The sequence below is a fragment of the Trematomus bernacchii genome, unplaced genomic scaffold (assembly GCF_902827165.1).
Source record: "Trematomus bernacchii unplaced genomic scaffold, fTreBer1.1, whole genome shotgun sequence".
Classification (NCBI taxonomy): domain Eukaryota; kingdom Metazoa; phylum Chordata; class Actinopteri; order Perciformes; family Nototheniidae; genus Trematomus; species Trematomus bernacchii.
The window spans coordinates 9,631,453-9,657,307 of record NW_022987803.1 but is presented as its reverse complement, the minus strand read 5'-3'; the positions used below and the strand labels follow the sequence as shown (position 1 = coordinate 9,657,307).

At 41.5% G+C, this 25,855-nt stretch overlaps 1 protein-coding gene across 2 annotated transcripts in view; it reads left to right on the top strand.

Annotated features, from left to right (window-relative positions):
* Positions 1–25,855, top strand: part of LOC117498559 (neurexin-3b-like) — a 314,909-nt gene that overhangs the window by 235,940 nt on the left and 53,114 nt on the right. For both annotated transcript variants that reach the window (XM_034150741.1, XM_034150742.1), the window contains exon 19: positions 1,452–1,633. In XM_034150741.1, coding sequence (XP_034006632.1) covers positions 1,452–1,633 — 182 coding nt within the window. The remainder of the gene's footprint in view (positions 1–1,451; positions 1,634–25,855) is intronic.

Here is a 25,855-nt window from a genome sequence, read left to right as displayed (position 1 = left end):
AACCAGCCATGTAGGGTTATTAGTTACAAGAAGCCAGGCAATTGTTCGAGGCTCGGGATGCTTCACTTATTCAGGTATTCATCCCGTAACATCGACGACCTTAGTTGGTGGATTGCATTTGCTGGCACCTGCGGTGTGTAAAATGCAGACCTGTTTGTGTGCCCGGAGGCAAATAAAGACACTCTTCTGGTCGATAGACTCCCTCCCTCCCTTCTCTCTCCTTCTCATCCATATGTTCCTTCGGTCTCCAGGGTATTATGGACCACAGAGCAGATTGTTGGCTGCTATGTAGGGGGAAACAGTGAGACAGCTGGGCACCCATCACAAGGCCAAACAGATGTTCAGGTGACTTAGAGAGGAAGTGAATGAAAACATAGGAATGACAGGGAGGGGAGACAGAGGGAGAGAGGCGATGTGGAAGAAAGGATTGCAGAGGCATGGTGTAGAAAAATGAATTCATACGTTGACTTCATTAGGAACCGTCGTCAGCTTCTGAGGTGGGCCAAATGCTTTCCAGTACCTCTAGGCCACAGGAGTCTGTTTCCTCTCCCATATTGATTCACCAACCAGTCTTTCTGCTGTGGGTCTACTGCCTTTGATCTCTTGATTATCTTTGCCTAAATGTGGACAAGATGGCTAAGCTGCTCAAGGATTCAGCGCTTTAATTCTGATGCTCCTTGGGGAACATTCAGAAGTTGGAATTGAATCCCGCCCTGCAACCAAAGAATGAAACGTTTCCCTTTTTTATCTCCGTCCACGTGATGATAGAGAGAAAAAGGACAACTTTCGCAGACTTTCGCAGTATTTTCCGTGTCTCAGGGCCAAGCTTTTTCCAATCAGAGCCTATAATATGATGCAAATCTGCACAGTGACTGTCACAACAAAAATCTTTATCCTAGTGAGTTTCTCTTGGCTGTGGACCTTTTTTTTCTAAACTGCATTTGTCAAATAAGCTCGACGAAGGTCTTCGATTTTTTTCCTTTCCCACCCCTTCTCTTCTTTCCTCTGCCAGCCTTTGTTCTTTGGTTGCAGGTCTCATATATAATACATGAGGATTGGGAGACTTATCCAGTTCTGGCCATACTGGCTGTTATTCCCTGGGAAGGGGCTATATTTAAGAGCTGGATAGGTCATAGATGGCGCCAGGGGAACTGCTGACTTCTACCCAAAAGGTGGCGGTGCCTGAATACCATTAGAAAACTAAAATAGAACTGGACACAATTGCATTGGAGCAGTGGCAAACTAGCTGTAAAGGAATTACGGCGGATTTAATGGAGGTTTGGATCTAGTTTTGTCAGACAAGTGCTTTGTAGGCGACAACACTCTGCTCCCTTGTTGCTTTTTACAGAATGTGTGTACTTCCCTGTATTGGATTTGAGCCTGGTATCTGTATCTCTTTGCCCTAGAATAAATTCAATTCCTGACCTTTTTTTCCTTCTTGTGTTATACAGCTGGCACCACCTATATCTTCGGTAAAGGAGGGGGTCTGATCACATACACGTGGCCCAACAATGAGAGGCCAAGCACGCGGACGGACCGACTGGCGGTGGGCTTCAGCACGACCATCAAAGACGGGATCCTCGTCCGCATCGACAGCGCCCCACGTCTGGGTGACTACATCATGCTCCACATCGTAAGTACATCTTTTTGTATTATGTTTCTGGAAACATTTACACATACTTCGAGCACAGTCACTACTACCGTACCGACACAAATACTTTCAAATGACTAGGGTTTGCTATTGTAGATTCCATATTACAGAAGGGACTACTCTGAACTAAACTAGTTGCCATATTTTAATAAATTCCTCTAGATTGTCATGTGAAGCTCAACTAGGTGAGCTTTCCACAGGGAGTGTTCTCCATATACCAATTGACGGTTTACGGCAGGGTTTACAAAACACCTTAATAGACTGTTAATATTTCCGAATTCCGGCCATATAGAAAACCTAACGGACAAGTGATCTATAAGAGCTTAAGTGTTTGCACATTTCCCCTGAAAAATATGTGGACCAATTTCTGGATCTCTTACCAACATACAGTATCACTCTACTTAGGTGATTTATTAAATTAGATTTAGGCCAAACATATGGCTCAAACTAATTATCAACAGTTTTATATGCATTGTATCTCCTATAAATTACAATGAATGATCCAGAAGCACTCACACTCTCCAGCATTCAATCATTCCTCAAGGTTTATGTATTGCAGTATTCTGGCCAGACTCAGCCCATAATGCTCAAACTGAATTATACAAACGGTGCAGATCCATAATAGAAAAAAAAAAAAATGTGATAACTTACTCCCCCTGCTATAAGCCTCTGCTCACCATCCTCTTCTGGAAAAAAACCCTTCTTCTTCACCACATTCGAACTGACTCCCAGCATGAATAATGAATGCGGCTCTCCATACATATGCAGCGTGTTCCCACATGTTGGAGAAACATGATAGAAAACTGGGGGGGGGGGGGGGGGGGGGAGACTTCGAGTTGGAATTCTTGGCCAGTCGACCGTGTATCCGTGCAGCATCTTAATAATCTCACTCGGCGACCTTGTGTTTGACTTGTTTACATAAGCATTAAGTATTTAAATAATCATCAACAGTAGCTAGATGAATGCAGAGCGGGCAAATCAGTGCCGTTGGGGGGGAATGAAGTGGTTGGGGGGGGTTAAGAGTTGCTGCTGACGCCATGCGGAAAAAAAAAATGTGATGATGAGGAGGAGCTACAGTTGCTAAAGCAGATTGCAAGTATTTTTCTTGTTAAAGAGCTCCCCTCATCTCCTGAGTGCTGGCCATGTGGTGCAGAAAGCAGCCATCTGCTCTGCAAAGATGAGGGCCAACAACAAGCAGTTTGGAGCTGCCTTTACACTATAGAGAGGTAAAGTGAAAGTGTGTGTGTGTGCATAGGTGATAGAGGGTGTTGGATAGAGAATGATGAAGATGTAGCAATGTGGGAAACGCCCCTCTACGTCTCAAACCGAGTGAGTAATTGCAGGAATTCCTAAAGGAAGGAAAAGGTATTTTTAATTCAAGCTTTTTTTAAGATATCCCGGGCACAGCTACCCAAGCAGGGTATATTTTATAATTTGGCTGCGAGTCGTAGGAATGTCTTCATTCCTCCGGTCTCATGGAGTTAAGGAAATTATTATTAGAAAAAAGCAACTGGAGTTTTTGCCAATTCATTCAGAGTAACAGCATGTTCTGAACACAGTGGGGTTTTCTTTGGTTAACATAGCACTGCTAATATTTCAAATGATTTATTGGGAGCCAAGGGTGTACAAACAAAGTGAGTTTCATTTATTATTACCAGTTATTGTACCCTTAAACTGTAGAATAGTTGGCTGCATTTTCCCCACAATTACCCCACTATCAAACAGGAACCAAATGAGGAAAATTGGACTGTTTTTGCCACAGGTGAACGGTACATATTTATTAGACCTTGAGTGAATATTTAGCCGTGAGACTGTTGGATTTGGTTACATCTGAAGGAAAATAAACCACTGCTTGACCTCACTTCCAATGTTTTTTATTATGTTTTCTCTCCAGTTCTGTGGACGTGGGTATATTGAATCTCTTGGAAGTTTAACACAGTATTGGTATTGTATTCGCAATTAAAACAACTTTGTAGTGTGTGCAACTTTCTAGAGTGTTATAAAATGAGCAGATGTCCCAGGCGTCGCTGAAATGTCATCAGATAATAACTCCTAACGACAGGCGTCAGGTCTTCGCTGTCAGGGTTTTGCGTTTCGTAATGAATCTGGGAGAAAAGGTTAAAAGCGTTACGCCTGTCCATTCTGGATATATGTCTACCCAAAGGTCTCATCAGGCTCAGGGCCATTACCTTAGCCTTTGTAATTATTAGGTTACTACTTTAAAATTGCCACATTAAAGTCTAGATATCGGAAAACTATAGTATTTTGATAGTTGAGTAAATGGCCTCTTAGAGACAACACAAAATAAGCTTTATACACATTTTTAAGTTGCATTCTGGCCTTTTTTATAACATTTCACAGGGAGATTATGAATGTCTTTCACTGACCTTGACTTAGTCTTAAGTATCTCATGCTTACAGTGTATTCTGACGGATAAAAAAAGACCGTAGAAAGCATTTTCTTAAACACGAGGCAACACATTAAGACCTAATCACTGCCTCCCTTCTTATTCTGCCTCTCTTTTTTTTCTGTTGCTTTCTTCATTATCTTCTTTCCCTCCTCTCCGTGATTAGCTCACGGCTTGTTTGGCAATCATGAATTAAAATGCTGATTGTAGTGTTTACATTTTAACTGCAAAAGAACAACTGCGTGCTTGGTTGGAAATCCGAGGGGTAATTTGGGGTAATTTGCGGAGGTGAGCGCGACATTTCGCTGCTATTTTATCTCGGAGCTCATTGCGTTTCTCCTCAGTTTTAATGCGGAGCGTACAAAGAAAGGACGGGGACATTGCTTGTGTTTCATGTTGCATATAGTGAAAGAAAATCTGAATGTAATGCTAAAATAACAACCTAAAGCTGCGTGGAGAACAAAATATCAAAGATGTTTGTATCACAGGTGACTTGAGGGGTTGTTGCAATAGAACAGTGATTGTGTGTGGTGTGTGTGTGTGTGTGTGTGTGTGTGTGTGTGTGTGTGTGTGTGTGTGTGTGTGTGTGTGTGTGTGTGTGTGTGTGTGTGTGTGTGTGTGTGTGTGTGGTGTGTGTGTGTGTGTGTGTGTGTGTGTGTGTGTGTGTGTGTGTGTGTGTGTGTGTGTGTGTGTGCGTGCGTGGAGGGGGGTATTTTCATTTGAAAGTGTGTGTATGTGTGTAAGCTTAAATCCATGACAGAAAGACTCTTAAGCCGTGGGCTAGATGTGCCGGTGGTGACTCACAGACTCTCTCACTAGGGACTGCAGATGACTGCAGGTGAAGATTACCCAAGACACACACAAACACACACTTACACACAGAGAGAAATCCTTATGAATCTCATCTCGACAACATCATGAAAAACTCTTTTAAAGACACTTTACTGCTTGAAAGACATTAACGATAGTGAATTTTATCGAAGAGGCTCTTTTAGTAGTTTTGGGGTTTGACATCACTATGTTACACTCTACTTCTATTGGCTAGCACTCCAACACTGGTACGTGATAGGCTAACGGACCGTCCACACAGCAGCGTTAAAAAATCTTGGAACGCTTCTGCCCATTCACTTTGAATGGGGTGACGTCACTTTGCCTCACTTTTCGCTGAACTGCATTGTGGGCAGCAGAGCGGAGATTTTCAGGATTTTCAGGATTCAAAGTTGAGCAATGTTCAACTTTTAAAGCTGAGGTGGAAGCGTCAGCCAATCAAATCCCGTGTATGCAAATCTGACAGTTCAAGCGCTAGCCAATCAAACCGCGTGTATGCTGGGAGAGACATACCGCAGGTCATTTCCTCATATTCCAAAAAATGGAGGAGAAATTAGCGGTAGCAAATCACCCGGTGCTTTATGACCAGTCCCTATTTACCTACCGGGATACAAACCGGAGGAGCCAGGCATGGAGGGAGGTGGCAGAGACAGTAGTATGTTTTCGCCTGTTTGGGGAGTTTATATCCAGTTTACTTCGGGCTTTTTTGCTTCGTATGTCGGGGGCGGGAGATTCATGTGATTGGTTGTTGGTGCCTTGCTCGCAAAAAATCCCCAAGCTTCAGATACGCCCACCTCCAAGATTTTTTTAACGCTGCTGTGTGGACGGGCCGTAAGGGTCGGGACATCTCTAAGCAGATGACCAATCACAACACAGCTGGCCAGCTAGCCCTCCTATGAGAAACAGTTGAAAAAGAAAGCACTTTTACATTAAAGCATGTCCCAGTAGAGGCAGAAAATAACAATATGGACCAGAAAAGGAGCATAATATGTTCTCTTTAAGGTTGATTTGTCATGACTGACACAGTGTTTTCAGGAGAAACAGATCAGACCCTGCAATTTCTTTAAAGACACAACCTTGTGACTAGGGTATCATCCATTTTATCCACCAGTGTGTTGGAAAGTCCCGGTCTATGTTTGATTACATGAAACAACACTACGTGCCTCCGCCTCCAGAAAGACCCTATCTTCTCTCTCTGACATTGTTTGAACACTTCAGTAGAGTGGTAACGTTTGCAGTGATCCCAGACAAACTCACTCCTGTGAAAGACGCCGTAGGTGACAAGTTGCAAGTGAGGCAGAGCTGAAAGTGCGAATGCTCCGTCAGGTTTCACGTCTGGCAGCTCTTTTGGTTTCTAATTAAGGGAGAAAATAACTGCGAGACACCTCACAAAATATAAAACTCTGCAAGTTTTGCAATCAAAAATAGAAGAAGTCAGATTATTACTTTAAAATTCAAATACCGTGTAAAAATGTATAAGAAGTAAAAGCCCCGCATTTAAACTAGTAGACAGTACAATTATCAAAATGTACTAGACTAAAGTATGACAAGTAATACAAGTCCTTATGCAGAATGGCTCTTTTCAAAGTACTATATTAGTATCATATTATTCAATTGTTTTCCAAGTACTTTATTTAGGAATACATTTGAGGTACTTACTTAGCATTTTCTGCTACTTTATACCCCTATATTCCATTATACTGTAGATACTTTGTTAACTACTGATTAGTAGTAGAGTACTGACTATCATGTGCCCTTCAAATGTAACACTCATTTAGTGGTTAGTACTTTTACTTTGGTACTATAATCATCATATTTGTGTTAAGGAAGTTGGAAATTGGACTTTTACTATTAACAGAATATTTTAGCTACTTCTCTTAAGTATAAAATCGTACTTATTCCAGCACTGAAAGTCATTCTAATGAAAACGCGCCTTGCTAGTTTATGAATAACATGACATTTAAGCTCTTCGAAACAGAGCTGCTTTTGTTTGAACTCTACCCTTTTCCTCGTTGTAGTGTCTTGTTTATTACTCGGTTGCTTTGAACATTTCAAGTTGAACAGAGATTATTCAAATGAAGTTCACTTAGAAAGATGTTAAAGCGCTTGAAATGTCCCTCTGAAAATCCCATCAGCAGTCAAAATGTTATAGTTGTGTTTAAGATCCGAATAAAAGCCCTTTTCTTGGTGATAATAGTCTTCATAAAACTTCCCCCAAAGGGTGCTCCAGATACCCTCTCCTGCTAACACACGTATCCACACTTCCGTCTCCATCCCCTGGAGATCTGATTGACAACCAATCAGGCTCTTATTTTGTAATGGAGCGATGGCACACGGAATTCCATTACCCACTTGAGTTTCCCCCTCATGCTAATTCACCGGCAGGGAAGGGAAAAAAAAGGTGCGGCTCCTGGATAATTGAAAAGCCGAGTGCAGACACTCAGACACAAGATGAGATGAATGGATGGTTCTAGCTGCATTGCACAGACTATCTATTTTTTTCCATCACTTCTACATACGTTACATGCATACAAAATCTAAAGCATGTATATTTTAATGTATTAATGGCGATGTATAATTCATCTAGTTCTTCACTCAATCCTGTCTGGTCCCATCCATCCATCAGCTTCTTCTCTGTCTGAATGTGTTTATGTCGAACATTGTCTTGTTTCTACATCTCCCTCCCCCCCCTCCCTCCCTCCCTCCCTTCCTTCTCCCTCTCCCTCTGACAGACTTAATATAAGATGTTTGATGTGTACCTGTGTGCATCAGCGCGTATATGGCCGACAATGTATTGCCTCTATCGAGTTACCCTACCTCGGCAGGGAAAGATAGATATTATCGCGGTTATGGCTCATGGCCTCTGATAACATTACAGCTTCTTATTTGAGTTTGTATTTCCTTACCTCCCGACTCTGATTCCCCCCACGGAAATAAAGGGCTGGGATAAAATACACCTCGCAGCTGTATTCACAACTAGTTGCATGCAGTACACGCATTCAGCATTATTGTGACTTTGTTGATAAATAAGAATTCCTCTGAAGCCGAACGGCACAGTCATTTTCATCCCTACGGCTTTATTATTCCAATCTTCCAGGTGATAAAACAGACTTTATTATTCCACTATACGGCGGTAATTCAAACTAATAACTACTTTGTGATTATCATGCCAACAGTATGATTGACTCAGGTTTCTTCTTATGAGGTCAATATATAATACCAGATTATATAACCTTTTCTGGAGGTGACTCAGTTGACATAATGACTTTTCACAGCTAGCTGAGCTTAACCGGCATACTAGCAGCCAGATGGTGAGTCAATGTGTGTGTGGGGGGGGGTTAACCTTTACATGCTACAGTAAGACACTTATATGAAAGCTGTGAAACATAACATAGTGCTTTTATAATGGGATTTTAACGTTGTGAAAGTGGTTCAAGAATCAGAACAATTAGATCTGAAGGACCAGACAGAATTGGCTAAGCTGTTCTTTTATAAAATTCTGTACAAATGAATGCAAACCTATTTCTTTATTTGTTTTTTCTGCTAATCTTAAGGTCGTTGCAAATTTGGCAATATAATACAAATGTAATGGATTTTTCTTTGGCCCATGTTGTTGAAAATCTAAACTGCGGTTTCCTGTAATCCTACAGCCAATAAAAAACATAGCCTCAGATGCGCAGGTAACTAAATGATCTTGTAATCAGTGTAAGTCAAATATTTGTGTAGTCATTGCCGGATTAACCTGTGAGGGGTTTGCTGTTTTGATATCCCATTATTATTATATTTTTACTTTACTACATTTATTTTACAGCTTCAGTTAATTCTGTTTTTTCCACACAGACCCTATTAAAAACGTTTAAATTAGGATGTTTTATGCGGCAAAACATAAACATAAAATACACTTAAAACAATGAGTGCGTTGACGGAACATTAACTGACAGCCAATTTGCTATTTACCAGCATTTCAAATATTAAGATTTCCGCACTATTCTCGTAGTATCTTAAATAATTGTACTTTAGTACCATTCTCACTGCAGTATTTTACTTGTCATTAAGTGTTTGGACAATCTATTTATTTTTAAGTTTACTTAAATACAAATGTAATTCCACCACTGCAGCAGAGTATATTATTTACATCCTCCGAACAGTACTCGTGTTTTACTATCACAATAAATATTCAATTACCTTAACTCTAGGTTTCAATACCCAGTAGCAATCCAATTTAAATCTGTAGCTCACTCACGATAAGCCTTTTTTTTTTTACACAAGACTGTTTTTTTTGTCATGTCTCAGTAGGAATAGCAGAGGTGCATATAATTAAAATTAACAAGGCTAAATTAAATGTGGGCCACATTTTAAGGGTCATAGTATTCTGCATGCTGGCTCACTGTCACACTGTCATGGCTTACTGTGACACTTACACAGAGCCATCGTTAATTTTATTAGTAACACCTGTCCTCTCACACTAAGACACGCCAAGGTGTCTTTTTTTAAAGAATATTTTTTTGGCCACCAGTGCCTTAATTATAGAGGCAGATTTGAAAGGGGGAGACCGAAGGGATGACACGCGTAAATGGTCCTGAGGTCGGAATCAAAGGGGGACGCCACAGCGGGGATTGAGCGTGAACAAATATAAAATTCAATGGAACCATATTTTTGTAAGCTAAAATGAATTGAACTGGTTATTATAAACACTGATTTGTATTATGAATTTGAAATCTGACCAATACACCAATGTGCTTAATAGTGTTATTATTGGCAGTGATACCAATCAGGCCTATCTGATAGGTCCATCCCATCTACTATAATCGGATATGGCTACCTAGCCACAATTATCTTGTGTGTCAGTTAGTAAGAGAATTTCAATATCCCTATTTTTTTCAAGGAGCGTGCACCTGTGTCAACACAGAGCAAACGATAATAATAGCAAAAGTATTTTAGGTAGATTCTGACACAGTGCCCCTCAAAAAGTTATGGCCACAGGATCAAATGATGCAGCATCCTCAATAAATTGGCAATTATTTAATAACTACAACAAATGGACATGCACTGAACCGGGGGCTTGAATGGTCTCACAGAGTTTGAGGCCTAGGGCAGTTGTCTGATTTGCCTGGTTGTATTTTAGACTTGTGTGAAATGCATAATGCATATTATTAGTCAAATCTCTGTTCTCACAAAATAAGTGACATCACACTTTGTAGCCGAAGGGTAATTGTTGGGGAATAATTTTCCCTGCATGTCCTCCTTCGCCCTCTGACGCAGCTGACCTTGAGCAGCCGTTATCTCCCATAAGGAGGGGCTGCCCTAGCATATTGTTGATGTTGCTAGTTTATGACCGGGCAACTCTCGGTCAGAGATAGTTATTGTTGTGGGACACCTGGAACACATCCTTCTCGGGGTGTAGATGACCCCGAGCCATAAGCGACAACAAGTGTGATTCAGTGTCCTCAGCTGTTTAGTCTATCTATTGAAGAATGTTGATTATTACACTCTGAACTAGTTAAAACCTCGAGCCACAGGAGGGTTCTTCAGAATTGATTGTGGCATCTCTACCGTGTGGTCAGCCCGTGGCCCGTGACATGTCGTGTGAATTCTCCGGCCGAAGCTCCAAATAAACCGTCAGTGTTTGCCATGAAAGCTCCAGCTCTCCTCGTGTCTCTCTGAGTCCTGACTCCAATTGCTTCAGAAGTTTCCCCCACAGTAATGAACGTGAGAGGTAATAATAAGCATGTTACTTTGTTAAAGTATTGTCACTGATGTTCGTGAGGTAACACGGAATAATCAGAAGGGAGGTTCAGAGTTTTCTGCCTGTGATGATTAATAATTAACAACTTCGACAAGCACCTACGCCTCAGCTGAAAACACAGAAAAAGATCCGCAGACACACTTAAATGCACATTACAGGGAAATCCTCTTTGTGTCTTGTATTGTCTCAATTAGCGCTTGCATGGATACACAGAAACATATGTACCGCAAGCGCTCACGCTCTTTAGTTTTCCCTCCATTGTTGTACACACCTGCCCACATTCACTTTTTTTCTCTCTCCAGTATGGCCATATAACATGTATGAAGTATGAACACACAGATAAAACACACACGCACTTCCACAGGCTCCTTCAACAAATGCTCACACCCCGGCACACTGACACTGACACTACAAACCTGATACCAGGGCTCTTCAGGGATGTCCGCCTGTCAGTCATCCCTGTCAACAAAAGACACTTTGGGGGAGGGGCGGGGGGGGTGCAGTTTATTCAGCAGACCCTCTGACACACACACATTTCGACAGAGCAACAGGAAGTAATAACGGCTCGAGTAGGACAAACACAGCAACATTATTGCAGTGTACCCATGTGGTCCTTGGCCTTAGCCCCAGCCTCGGCAATGTATATTTCATGGATTAAGATGAAAAATTCAATGAGGTACAACAAACAGTGCGCCTGCCTCTCTACTTTGCTCTCTGACAGCCCCCCCCCTGGGGGATGCTGGTGTTTTCACAGCTTCATGGTAGGACATGAATCCCATTCTAACAGTGATGAAGAGACAAAAGGGGGAGATGAAAGACACAGACACTGGAGCATCGTGTACATCCAAAAGTAGAACAAATAGGCGGAATCGAAAAGAAGGGGGGGGAGAAAAAAGAATTGGAAGAGGTGGGAGGAAAAGAGTTGAGGGGGAGAAAGGAAGATGTGGATATTTTAGAATTCAGAGCAGGATCAGAGACAAACTTGGCTCAGATAGGTCTCAGTACATTGGCTGTGAATTCAAAATTATGTGTTGCCTTTCTGTTTCACTCTGATGCCACCCCCCCTCCCAATTCTCCAGCTACCAGCTTCCCCCCCTGCTTATCTCTCACTCCTTCTTATCTCTCTCTCTGCTACACTGCCTCAGCACTATTGTTTTCATACTAACTGCTGGATTGGGCGCAGATCGGTCAGTCGGTTTGATTTTCAGCTGCAGTGCGAAAAAACATTTTGTACAAAAGCTTCTGATGGAGGCCAAGGTTATACTCGGATAGAATGTGGCCATTTTAGTGGCAGCCATTTTACATTTGGGACAGTCACTGTACATTGTATTGTCATCAGACACTGAGGACAGTAGTCCTAATCAGTGCTGGACAAATTGGAAAAATGTAATAAATTAAAACATTTATTATCCCACATTAGATTTTGACTATAATGACTAAACAGCAGAAATAATTAATTAGGCCTAAATTACTGTTACTTTCAAAGCTACAACACACAACTGGCGCAGCGTCTGTACTCAACACATGTAGTATCAGCAAATAACACATTTTATGGATATCTGATACTGATCTACTTATTCTAGATGTAAGTTTACCAGGGGGTTAGCTAGCTAGATTGTGATACTCCTGAATTACTGGAAAGCTAATATGGAGAAGCAATTCATCTATTCTAACTAAAATGATTTGGAAAAATGCCATTATAGGATAGTATTTGGGATATTGTGGTATGGAAGTAATCTATTCTAGGGGAACAAACTGGAGAAAGTCCATGGCAGCTGTTGTTTCAGATGCTTACAAATGAATTACAGTATAGTTTAAGGCAGCGGTTTTCAAAGTGTGAGGCGCGTCTCCCCAGGGGGGCACCAGAGAGCTTCAGGGGAGGCGCAGCGGGAGAAAAAAATAACGAGAAACAGTGAAATCTAGCTAGTTAACTTCAGCTAACTTTATGCGAGCAGCAACATGGACCGATTTTTAGTGAAGTTACCTAAAGTGAGAGAGGAGACAGCGTCTGGCAGAAAACGGAGGAAGTATGACCACGATTATTTGAAGATAGGATTTTCATGGACCGGTCCTGGCATGGGCGGACTGGCCATCTGTGTGTTCTGGAGAATCACAGAACGGTCAGTCGTCAGCGGGCCGTTGACGGCCGGCTCGGTTCGCTGACGGCCGGCACCGCCCTTTATTTTTATTTTAGTAAGTATCGGTCAAGGCTGCAGCCAGAGAATGATCTGCGTTTATTCCTGTCTACATTGCATCCCCGCATCATCCGCCTGTGTGCATCAAATACGCAGACTCATTGTTCCCACTAAAGTAGGGGTGAGTGTAATAAGGAGAAAAAAAGTTCCTTGATATCGTTTTGTCGCCCATGTCGCTACCCGACGAATTTCGAGTCGTTCGGATAAAGTCCCTAGGAGGAGTTCGTTAAAGTGCGGAGGATGAAAAACGCGATAAATTGCGTTTTTCCGACGCCAAATTCAAAATGGCCGACTTGCTGTACGTTATTTTATACCCCTCCAAGAGGCTTTTTGGTTTGTCTCCGCACCCTAGATATACGTAGCGCGTTTCGTTCGTTTACGTGAAAGTTAAAGTTTGGGGAGTTACGTTAAAAACGGAAGTGGGCGTGGCCTACGCAATTTTTGACGTAAAGTTCCGGAACCAATTAAACATTGCAATTTTCACCACTTCTGACGCGCGTGCAAAATGTGGTGAGTATTCACATATGTTGCGGGGGTCAAAAGTGCGCGCAATGTTCTAAAATAATAATCATAATAATAATAATAATCGGACCGATCAATAATGTTCGCGCGGACTATCTGCCGTCATGATTTCCGAACCTTTTCTGTGCTTTTGCCGGGCGTTTTCCCTGTTTTGAGTGAGTTTCGCAGGTTTATCGCTCGCTGTGCGAGCGATTGCAATAGAGTCTTCGCCGACCTCTGGTCTCAGACCCTAATAATAATTGGGAGGGGGGGCGCGGCTGTTCTTATGTTCTCTGAGGGGAGGCTCACCTTCCCACACTTTGAAAACCCCTGGTTTAAGGGAATATACTGATGAAAAAATGTGAAAAGACATGTCGGTCACCTGTTAGTCACCTGTTAGCCAGTTAGCTTAGCTTAGCATTAAGACTTGAGACACGGGGAACTCCTGGTTCTGTGAAAGAGTACAAAATCTACGAGTCATAGCACCACTAAAATGCTTATTAAGTTATTTAATTTAATTTGGTCATTACTACTCGGACTAAAAACGGTAACCAGAATGCTTCCAATACAAATATATTTTCCCTTTGCCTACAGATCCTGCATTTATTTGCATATATATGTTTATTGATTGGGAGGATTACATGTTGGGCTATTTCTATCAGCAGCTCTCCAGTTCATTGAGTTTGTGGGGAGGGAGTACTGCCCAACACTGTTCCCAACAAACCATAATAATAAGTCTTTAAGTAGCTGCATTTTCTTAGATGGCGACAGATGCTCTCTCAGATCAAAGCCCCTCACTCCAGTCAGCAGCAGCAGCAGCATTTTTTAAAATAATTTCCCAGCTCCAGATGCTATGCTGTGAGTGCTTGAGTGATGAGCGGGACAGCTTGTGAAGAGCACCTAATGAAGGATCAGAGGGATTTGGAATCGATCGAGTTGTGTCTCACACACAAGGCTAGGTGCCATCTTGGCTCCAGAGACACTCCTAAATCCTCCCGCAAGGCTTGGCGTTACCTTTTGCAGCCACTCTGTGCTCCTCTCTCAGTCAGATGGGAAGACAGAAATGTGAGAGAGATGCGAGGGGGGGAGTTAAACCAGATAAAAGAAAGAGATTCACATTTTAGCAAATTGACTCCCTTTTCAGATTATCGACACGAAGGGGAGGGAGGGGGGTGATGAATTGCGGGCCTGCTCAAGTGATAAACGTCAACATTAGAAAATAAATCTAGCAGAAAGAAGGCGGAAAAAAAGATTCTGCCTTTAATAACGGTGTGGCAGATTGACTCCCCAACACACACGTACGTATGCACACTGCAAATGTATTCATGGAGGATTAAGAGACGGCAAGAATTTGTTTTTTCTCTCTCCCTCTCTTGCTGATAAAACTGAGGGGGATCAAATTTGAGTGCAAAGCTCCTTCACAGATGGAGTGAAAATGTGAAAGTGAGTACCTGTGCATTTTACCGAGTGCGAGTTTGTATTTATTTAATCCTCCCTTTATTGACTCTCACCATGACAAAGCTCTATTGACAAGGAGACAAAGAAGACTATATCAGTTTTTATGATGCTGGGATCATCAGAAAACCTATCTATAGGGATGGGAGTTATTTCCTACTGGATGGCTCTTATGTATAGAATTATTATAAGCAGTGAATCACTGAAGGTTATATGGGGTATATCTTGGAGTTTTATTGATCCTCAAACGTTCTGGGCAGGGAGCGGGACAGCCAAGTCTTCCATCTCAACATCTTTTGTTCTGCTTCTCGTTGCCCCTCAGCCATTTCCTCTGTCTCTCTAGTGTGGAAACGAAACAACACATTTTCTATTTTTAGTGGGAGCTCCAGTTCTGTAAAGCTCTCCTTCTGTGCCCCAACAAAGACTCAGCACACTTCCTGTCAGGTCTGACCTAGCTCCTGTAGAGGCCACAACCTCCAATAGAATCCCCTCTGATTGGGAGCCTGGGTCCACCAATGGGGTTATGACCTTTTTCTCCTGATGGCATGACGGTTATACCTGGAGTCAAGTTTATTCTGTCTAGTTCATGACATTTGAAAAGGGTCATTTTGAGGTTAGGGATCATGAGTTCAAGCAAAGGAAAATCGAAGGAAAGATCTACTCCTATACTTTCATATTCAATCAGTGTGTGATCCTGTGTGGTCAGAGAGTTCCTCTGTGTTTTCTGCTGTTTCTGCACTGGAGCTTCCAAAAGTTCCATCGTTATAATGTCCTTAGAATTAGATAGTAACTTATATGTAACTGTCATTTTATCATGCAAAAATGTGCTATATATGCAAAATTGCCTTCAAGCTTCAAATTCAATAAATATGTGATGGAACTATTGGACGTTGTGCTCCACTATATGTAGGCCCTTTAATAACTTAAGGTGATTTGCAGATTTAGATTATTGATACAGAATATAATCAACAAATAGTTTATTTCATAGTGATATCGCCAAGGATAAATCAAATGAATTGCAGACATTTGATGTAAGAACTGGAGTTGTCCAGTATTAATTGGCGTTTACCAGGCAGTATTAACCTCTTAAGCCCTGAGCCTGTTTTTCAGGTCTCAGGCTCGAAAATGACATTCTCAGAACAAATGACCATATCTTCCCTTCTAAAAGGGTTAAATTAATAATCTTTATTCTCAAAGTAATGATAAACCTGTGAGTTGGATGTAGAAAAGTCAGAATCAATATAGATGTTTTTTATTTTAAAGAAAATTCAGATTTTACATAGTAAAAAACTGTAAATTATAGTGTCCGTCCAAATATTATTTTTTACTTATAGTGAAAACTACCCTTGGATGATGGGTTAGTAGACTAAAAGCTTTAGGAATCCAAAGTACAACATATAATAAGTACCCTGTATCAAGATTGATGCAAAACAAGTGATATTTGACCTTTTTAGAGAGATTTAGCCAAAAAACCCCACTTCTGGGGTCATTTGGGTGGATTTGACCTATCTCTGGCCCCCCTTGCTCGATGTTGATGAATGAAATCTCTTTATAACCGCTAGAGCCAATGGAATCGAGGGAAAGTTATATACACACCAAAACGTTAACAAATAAGGAGTGAGAGTGACGCGTTACCAAAACCGGAAGCTGCATACACTCTGGTGGCTACCAGAGCTAACTTTTCCGCTCCGATTTTTACATAAAAAATGGAATTATGGATTATAAATAATTTTTTTAAAGGCACAGGTACATTATCAACCTATGGATCAACAGTTGTAGTTTTTTTTTTTTTTCGTTTTAATGCCATTGAACACGTCTTTTGACCTAATTGACAGCTACGGTGAGACGATCTGCCGTAAAAGCTCCGTAAAGGTACGTGTTGTGATGTCTGTGTTTGCTTCCCCTGTCGCAAGTTCGGATCGCTCAGTGATGATACTATACGTAAATAATCAGTGGAGTCTCAGCTTTAATCGGATATATTGTATGTGCAGCTACGATAAGTAATAAGGGTATCTTTATCTTGAATTGTGTGCCGCAGTGCGGTCATTTAGACCCTTCTTATGAGACTTGTGTTTTGTTTTGGTAAAAATGGTTCATATCTTCAGTTAGCTGAGATTCTTCCCGTTAATCTGGTGCTACACATTAATAGTTTCATAAATGTTAAGAAGCCCTGAGACATTATCTCGAAAACAAAACGGTGGGAGGGGTCCAATGGGGGGACCGCCGTGCTTAAGAGGTTAACTGTCAATTTCCACTGTTCCTTTCTTAATCTAACTGAACACAACTACAATACTAAATGGCCAGCATGCTGGAGCACATCACCAAACAATATGAATCCCTTTGAGGTTGAAAAATGGTCTATGTCTTATATATGCAGATAAGGGGTGAGATTGAGGTCAAGGCTCATCAAGTAAAGTCGTCGTAAAATTGTTCCTGCCTTATAACCACCCCTTCATCCTGCCCTCTGGAAGATCTAAGCCCACAGCCATAACAGTATGAGTCAGCACAAAGGTGACAGATGTTAAGACAATGGACATGGGTGAAAGCACCGCTTCTTTGACCTGCCGGAACCCGCCCTCCATTCCTGCCTGTGAAATTCACAAGACCCCTTTGATTAAGTTGGTTTTGAAGGCATGGTTAATTCATTCTTCCCACATTATCTTTAATGTATTCTCATCTTGCTGGAACATGCCAGACTGACCAAAGAAGAGATGGACAAGACAGACTTCCTTCCCCATGCAGATTTACTGGAAATACATCATATCTTCACTCTCTTTCAAATAAGACCTGCGTGTTCTTTGATAAACGACCAGGCTTGACATAGACATGATGCAATTGCACAGAAAAAAATAGCTTTTTATGCAGTGTTGAATTGCCCTAACCTGCGCATGTGTTGGCCGTTTTTCAGCAGGCTTCTGCCTGGACAGCGGTTCTTGACATTTGGAGCGAAGAGGGACCTCATGACTCATTACGTATGCCTTTTGCTCGGAAAAGCCGCTAAGGGCCCTTTTCCTCTCGTGTGCCAATACTGCCACTCTGGGGATGGCATAAGTTGGATAACACTCTAATTATAAAATGTACTATGCAAAAATGTCTTCTGCAGAGCTGGCAGGGATGAGATTAAACATTGTTTTGGTTTTTAGTTTATTTGAGCTTCTTGTGCCCACAGACTCTTTGGTAACTGTACGGTTACTGTGAGGTTTTGTGCAATTATTGTGACACTGCCTGTAGTGTACGTTTCATGAATGGCTATTTATTAGCAAAGCTGTTGCAGAGGAGTGCTATTAGCCGTAAGCTAAAAACCAAAGTCATGCCAGCAGCTGAGGAGAAAGTGATTGTTTTTTTCTTTGACAGTGACATGCCGTGTATTCTCCACACCATACGAAGCATCATCTGACATTATTCCGCTAGCTTAGCTGTCAGAAGAAAAGGCCAGATTGAGATACATGGTGCATTTTTATGCTATGACCTGTGTGTCAACAGTCTTCGAACGGACAAGGAGGCCCATCTGTACCTCGCATGACTGACCCTGGTGCACCCCCCCCCCCTCGACTACTGTAACCTGTTCACAGTCCTGGCTCAGTGGAGCGAAGCCTGGCAAATAGCGGGCGTTAAGGGGCAGGGAGAGGTGGGGAGAATGAGACAGAGACAGTGACAGCTAGAAAGGGAATGTTGATGGGAAGTGCTGAAGATATGGAGAGAGAAAGGAAACCCATGGAAAGATAGAGGTAGAGAGTTAGCGCAGTGTGGCTAATCCCCCCCCCCAGGGGCGATAGTGTAAGGACGCTTTCCATGACAGATAAACTCCCCCCAAAATGACTGACAACTACCTGAAGTGGAAATAAATGAGGTACATTAGGATTAAGTAAATCCATGGTATGATACATTATACTTGGTAAAAGATGTGCCAGAGTCTCCGCAGGCAGAGGATGAGGAGCAGCACCTAGTTTCCATACGGCTTTGGTGAGAGAAGAAGATGGAGGCGGTTTTGTTAGTGTGACAGGGGACCTGAAGGGTGAAAAGCAAAAAGAGTTAGTGGAGTAATGTTTGATCCACTGTGGTGAACACAGATGGAGAAGGCAGCAGCAGGAGGTGTTTTTCATTCTCCTTTTCCCAATCTCGCCTTCTTTCACTCTGTTGAAGATTGTTTAGGTCTTACAGGAGGGGCCATCTGAACTATTCGTCACGGGTTTGTTTTTTTGGCTTTTTCGTTGAGACTATGCGCACTAGAGTGAACAACCTTTCTATCTCGCCTAATTCCTCCAGAGTAGGGATTGCTCGCTCGACATTAGCGAGGGGAAATTGCCTTTGAAAGCTTCTGCAGTTATGTGTTTTTCATTCCTCTTTGTGTCTTATTCTTCAGCTTAGTCTTTATAGAAAAGGAAATATGTGAAGGCACGCTTCAAGGAAGACCTCAAGAAAATTGTGTTAAAAAATTATTCCGGATCTGGATAGCCTTTTCCCCTTTTTGAGTTCACCTTCCCTTACAAAAATCGTCTGTTCTTCAGACACCCTTTAATATGTCGATGCTGTTAAAAAGCTTCTGAGCATTCAAGGTGGCTGAGGCTTGCGTGTGTGTATGTCTATGTGTGTGTGACGCAGCAATGAGTCTCCTTGTTGAGTAGCAGCGACTCACGCTGACCCGAGATAGACCTTGAGAGTGGCTTTGACATTTAAAAACAACCTCCCACTGTCTCGCTAGATAGACAATATATTTGTCACTTTCTCCGGAGCGCTATTCCGCTGCCCTCTGTGAACCTCCACGTCGTTATCGCCGTATAGAGACAAAAAAGATAAAGATATATATGCCAACGCACCTTTCTAGGACCATATTTCACTTGTATACTGTTGGGGGGGAAATGCATGCTCAGGATTGGCAACTCATCACTCAAGTTTTTTCACACGCCATTCATTTTGTCGGCAACCATGACAATCTTCCCACCCGTGGAATTCTAAAGCTAGATAAAAGCACGACGATAAACGCATCAGCTTCTTTGATCGCGCACTCTGACATGCTTACAACAGGCGGCGCATATCAGCAATGCATGCACGCCGCCTAACATGCAAGAAGACATCGGCCTAGTCAGTCATCCGCAGCCTCTGATTAACATTAATGGCATTACTCTGAATTACATTGGCATCTCCTTGCATTCCAATCACCTAGATTTCATGCCTCCGCTCTGCAGGCAGCCATGTTGATGTGAGAGCGGCAATGAGTGCTATCTGCAGAGCCTTTGATATGCACTTATCTTTTTAGCAGTTTCATATTATGGGAAAAGAAAATTGCCTTTAAAAAAAAAATGGGCTTGTGCTTTATTAGTTTTGGGCCAATTAATTTAATGAAAGAATAATGCCTTTTTCAAAATTGCGAGAGAAAAATAATTATGCAGAATAATTGACAAGGAAGGATGTAAGAAGATTTGCTATTATGTGAATAGCAAAAACCATGAATAATACTACATGATGTTTTTTCACAAAAGGTTTGAAAATATCCACAAGTGTGGTATTCAGTTTGACGACAGTTTGCCCTGAAAGTGTCCAAAGAATTCAGGAAATGGGGCACTTTCCTTAGTATTCCTTGAAGAGGGAGAGAACCACCGACCTAGATTTCCTCCGGTTCTATTCAGCCATTTTAGGCGCTGGCAATTCATGTCTCCATTTCTGTGCGCCCTTTCCTCTGCCTCCATATTTGTGTTCCTAAACACGGCCACTTTAGTTTACTTTGTTTGTTCATTCTTGCCATATTTCCTTTCCCCCTGTGCCTTATATATCACCTCGACTCAAAACACACATGAAAGAAACTCTAAGCGGCAGTGACAGCTGCTGAGACGCCCCGTGCTTCCTAACAGCGAGGGGTCTGATAGCGTGACTTATCTGTAAAAACCCTGGTGTAACCCTTTCCCAAATGTAACTTTTCGCTGAAAAACAATCATCTTATCTCATTTATACAATACTCTATACTCCATCCCCTGCTGATAACTTCAATATCGCTCCATAACGCAGGGTAAAGCCAAATAATTGGTCAAACAAAAGCTTTAAAAACGTCTTTAATCAATCATCAGATCATCTTTTTATGCATTTCGGGGAGCTCAGCACGTTCTGGTTGATTTAACACAGCTGTAATGTGCCGGATGTGGTCATGAATTGGAAATGCAAAAGTGAGATTTGGAGTGCTGACCAGTATCAAGCTGACATGACAGTCATGCACACGGAGATGGCATATGTTGCCCAGTGTGGCTTCTGAGGCATCGCCGCAGGAGAGCTCTGAGGCGCTGCTACATTATGCCCATTCAGGTATTCATTCATACTTTACATTATATCTGCCCGAGGTCACCGCGCGGTAAGAGCTCTCCAGGCAACAGACCTGTGCTTGTCACTGGAAGAAGGGGCTGGAAGAATTGTTCAGATCCTTTACTTATGTAACAGTTCACTTTAGGTGTCCAAGTGAAAAGTATTATACACAAACAGAGATGGCAAAAGTACACACATCCTTTACTCAAGTAGAAGTACAGATACTCGTGTACTGTAACTTCTTTACACAAGTAAAAGTAAAGAAGTATGGGCATCGAAATGTACTTAAGTAAAAAGTACCCATAACTACCAACTGTTTTATAGAGTAACTGACCTCACTTTATATTAATAGAACAATAATGTCATTGTTAGCTAATGAATGTTTCCATGCTGAACAACGGCAACATGACAACGTTTTCAAGACCAGGAAAATGATGGATACACGGATCGTGTTAAAATCAATAGGCACACAATGACTCTAAATAATAATGATCACGCCACCAAACACAGATTAAAACTAAAGTAAAGAACCTGTTCTGAAAATGTAAGAAGTAGAAAGTACAGGTATTTGTGTTAAAAATGTAAGAAGTAAAAGTAAAAAGTCGTCAGAAAAATAAGTAGTGGAGTAAAGTACTGATACCAGAAAAATGTACTTAAAGGTGGGGTAGGTAAGTTTGAGAAACCGGCTCGAGATACACTTTTTGTTATATTCCATGGAATGCTCTTAACATCCCGATAGCAATGAATATCTGAAGTGCTTTGACAAAAAATTCATACAAAAATGTCATCTGTGGAAGCCGTAGTACTGTAAAAAGCACGACCAATCAGCCGGCCCGGCTAAAATAACTGGATGGCCTACCTGCCTGTCAGCCTTCCATCTGTGCACAAACTTATCTCGTGCCCTCATTGGTCATGTGCGCGTTCGTGTGTGTTGGAGGAGGGGCTCTGTAAGGAAGTGGAAGATTTTTTCCGGTTGTGTATTTTCAAATTCTAGCGCACTCGAGCTGGTTTCTCCAAAATTACCTACCCCACCTTTAAGTACAGTAACAAATTATTTGTACTCCACTATTTCCCACCTCTGTACACAAAATAGATCGAAAACATCAAAAGAAAACGTCCTGTTCGGCAGAATATTGTCGAATGTAACTTATATTGTTTTGGATGTTTATGTGAATGTATAATGAGAACCATTGTACTGTTGCAGCAGGCCAAGATGCAGCTAGTGTTAACTACTTTTTATACAGTAGTTCAATCCAGGGGTTCTTTAATGTAGCCTTAGAGGAACACACTCAAAGTGAATCTGGTGGATCATTATCGGATTAATGGCGCAGGAAGGGGCCACCGTAAAGCTCAGTCCCCATATGTAACTTCAATAATGGCACTTTCTGCCCAATTCTTTCAAAATAAATAAGTTTTGCCCAGGAAGGAAAAGAAAATATGTTTTGCTTAATGTGGTCTCTGATTTTCTTGGCAATCGATTAGTTGTTCGGGCTATAAAATGTGCGAAAATGGTACAAAAATAAATAAAGTTAGGAAAAAATAAACATTTAAGAAGCTGAAATCTGAGAGTTTTTTCTTAATTACTCAAACCAATGAATTCATTATCAAAACAATTGGTGATCAATTTAATGGATGGCAACTAAGCAATCAATCTTTGGAGCTCTAGTTCTCTAACACACATTTGTATTCATCCTTTAATATTTGATATTTGATGTGAAATACTAGTTTCACATCTTTGCCCCCTGGAACAGATGTTTAAATGAAACTCTCCTAATAAATAATAGACGTCTGAAACATACTACTTAATGTAGGGCGCTAAGTATACAGTTCTCTCGTCAAGGGCTGCAAACCAAAAAGGCAGTGTATTTAAAATCTTAATAAGAAAAGTATCTAGTTACAATATTTAAAATGTGGTGGAGTGAAAGTATAAAGTACCATAAAGTGGAAATACAAAATGAAAGCCACAAACCCATACCTAAGACAGGAAATGTACTTATTTACTTTCCATTACTGTTGAAAGATGAAAAATCAGTTTGTTTTAAGAGGCTGGTACAGTGAGTGTTCCGTACAAATTTCCCATTAAATTACCACCAGAATTTCCCAATATAACTCCATCATAACAGTGTTTATAAGAACTGGAGATTCACTTTATCGTCTTACAAAATCATTATCTCTCCTCGTTGAAGCAATTACGCCTCAAATGGTGCGATTTCAAACAGCATCAATCGGCAACTTCACTGCTCATTGGGAGGGAGCGACCTACGATGTTATATCATCACAGAGAGACTGGGTGGATTTGAAAGTAAATGGATCTCCAATCAAAATAAAATGAATCTCCTCTTGAGTAGAGAAATGGAAAGAAAGTAGAAAGAAAAAAAGAAGTGTGCACGGGACCGAGGTACCTAATGCACTCTATTCTCAGTTAATCATTTTTTTGCAGCTCCCTCTCACTCCTCATCACCTCAGAGCTACACGTCCAATTTCATCCTTTCATCTCTCTTATTTCAATCCTTTGCCTCTACCTTCATCCCTGAAACCTCAGCAGGCAAAGTGGAGGGTAGGCTCTTGATCCCAGGCAGGTTACCCTTAGCAACAGACCACCCACCCCTTCTGCTGCCGGCGTGTTTTTGGGCAATCCAACTAGCTTTGGCGCCATTGGGGCCTAACTTCCCCCCCTCGGTGAAGAGCAAAGGAAGCCTTTTTTCCTGCCTTGTCATCTTCTGTGATTGGGATACAACCTACCCTTCCCCTCTTTTAACCTTCCCAGCCTGTCATGGGTTGTCAAATGATAAGAACACTGTCGATGGCGGCCATTAGCAATCCAAATTAGCGTTAGCATCTTAACACCTGTTCTCGGGCATGTGGGTGTTACCACTTCTAATTTGAATGCAGCGTGCAGACATTATACAAACAAGGGCTGTGACAACATTTTTGAAAAAAGCCAACCGTCTGTGTGTGTATTCACAATTGTGTGTGTTTACATTTGTCAGCCTGTGTGTTTGCGTCTTGGAGTGCGTGCCCAGAATACTATGGGAACATAAACAGATGGAGGAGAAGCCTCTGTCTCTTTCTCCGTCTCTTTGTCTGTCTGTGTGTTCCTCACTCAATGCTCCTGCAGTCCAAAGACGTGTTTATGGCTAACACACACAAGATAAGAGGGCAACTTCGTCCAACACGTTTTATTAGAAAGAGTCTTCTTCTCCCCCTCCTCCGATTTTGAATAAGCATCTCTCCCTCCAATAATTACCATCCATTTTGTTAATTGGGACGATGATGTGCAGCTATCTGCTACTGTTGAATTTGGTATCCCTTTTCTCCCAGTGTGGGTTTGCTTTGCATATTGGCCCAGGCATGGCAAGGAGAGCGTGCAAAATACAGAGGGCAGCTCTTCAAACAAGCTGAAATGTTTTGTGTGTCTATTCAAATAATTTCACCCCGTGACTCTTTACCAAGCAGCTGCAGCGAAGCATGGCGTTGTGACTGAATTCTCAATGGAAAAACCCACCAAAAGGTCAACGATAAAGTCACTTTGTGATCTTTGTGTACACTCTTTTGCATTTATTTATACGTAAGCAGTGAATGCTGTGTGCAAATACAGACATTAGAAAGTAATTCATTCGAGGAAAAATTGAGAAAAGAGAAAACGTGGGATGAATTGTGTCCCCGCTTGATTTATTGTGCATTCTGGGTCTACCGAAAAGAAAAGTGCTCAAATTCAGCAGCACATTAAATTAAATATCTGCCGAACAGATTCTAATTTGATCACCAAGCTGTTTCAATTTCATTAGCCTAGTCCCTAATGGACTTTCACAGCATATTATTCCATCTAGCACAAATCCCATTCATTGGTTCTTTTTTTTCTCCACTAAATGAGACCCTTGGTGCGCAGGGACCATGTGGCCCAACACGGTGCAGTGTGAGGTCACACAAAAGCGGCTTTTTCTTTAATGGACCCTGGTGCAGAGGTAAATGAAATCACATCTGAATGCACACAGAGTAAATGCAATCAAACTAACACCTTATTAACAGCTGTTGCAAAACATCAGTCCTAGTACGGTATTGATACAATCAGGGCTCTCTGTGTGTGGGCGACCGAGGCTCTTTGCTTTGCAGAAGGTCTGATTACATGTTGTCGTTGGCTGGCTCAAAGGTGCAAATTAAGTCGTGTATCAGCAGGTCAGGCAGATGAAAATCCATGGCTGAAGTTTCACCACGCTTCTGTGATTTAGCAAGCTTGTAATTACGCAGTATGCATTATAATTACTGTGTAGTATTCTGACTATATACAGAAATTGAGTGTGATATTTAAATGGGTCTGTGCTTTAGAAATTGTGTTGCTTACCTTTTTTGTGTTTAGCAGTCTATAATACGATTTTGGAACATCTAGTAATACCATTTTTAAGGACGGAAGGTTACAGGTGCAAAATAGATACTGTTATTGGTTGAATTCTTGCGTCTTTGGGCCATATACAGTCTACTGTTTGGATTGATAAAATGCACAATTCCTTCATTTTAGTAAACCAAATGTGTGTCTTTTTTTTAAAGAGGACATATAATGTTAATTTTCAGGTTCATGTTTGTATTTTTTGCCTCTACTATTATATATTTCCATACTTTAATGTTCAAAAAGCTCTTTCTTTTTCTCATACTGCCTGAGCTGCAGCACCTCTTTTCACCCTCTGTCTGAAACCAGAGCCCAGTCTGCTCTGATTAGTCAATAGCTTAGAGATGTGTGGGAAATGTCCCGCCCCTGAGCCTGTCATGTACAATGTGTTGGATCA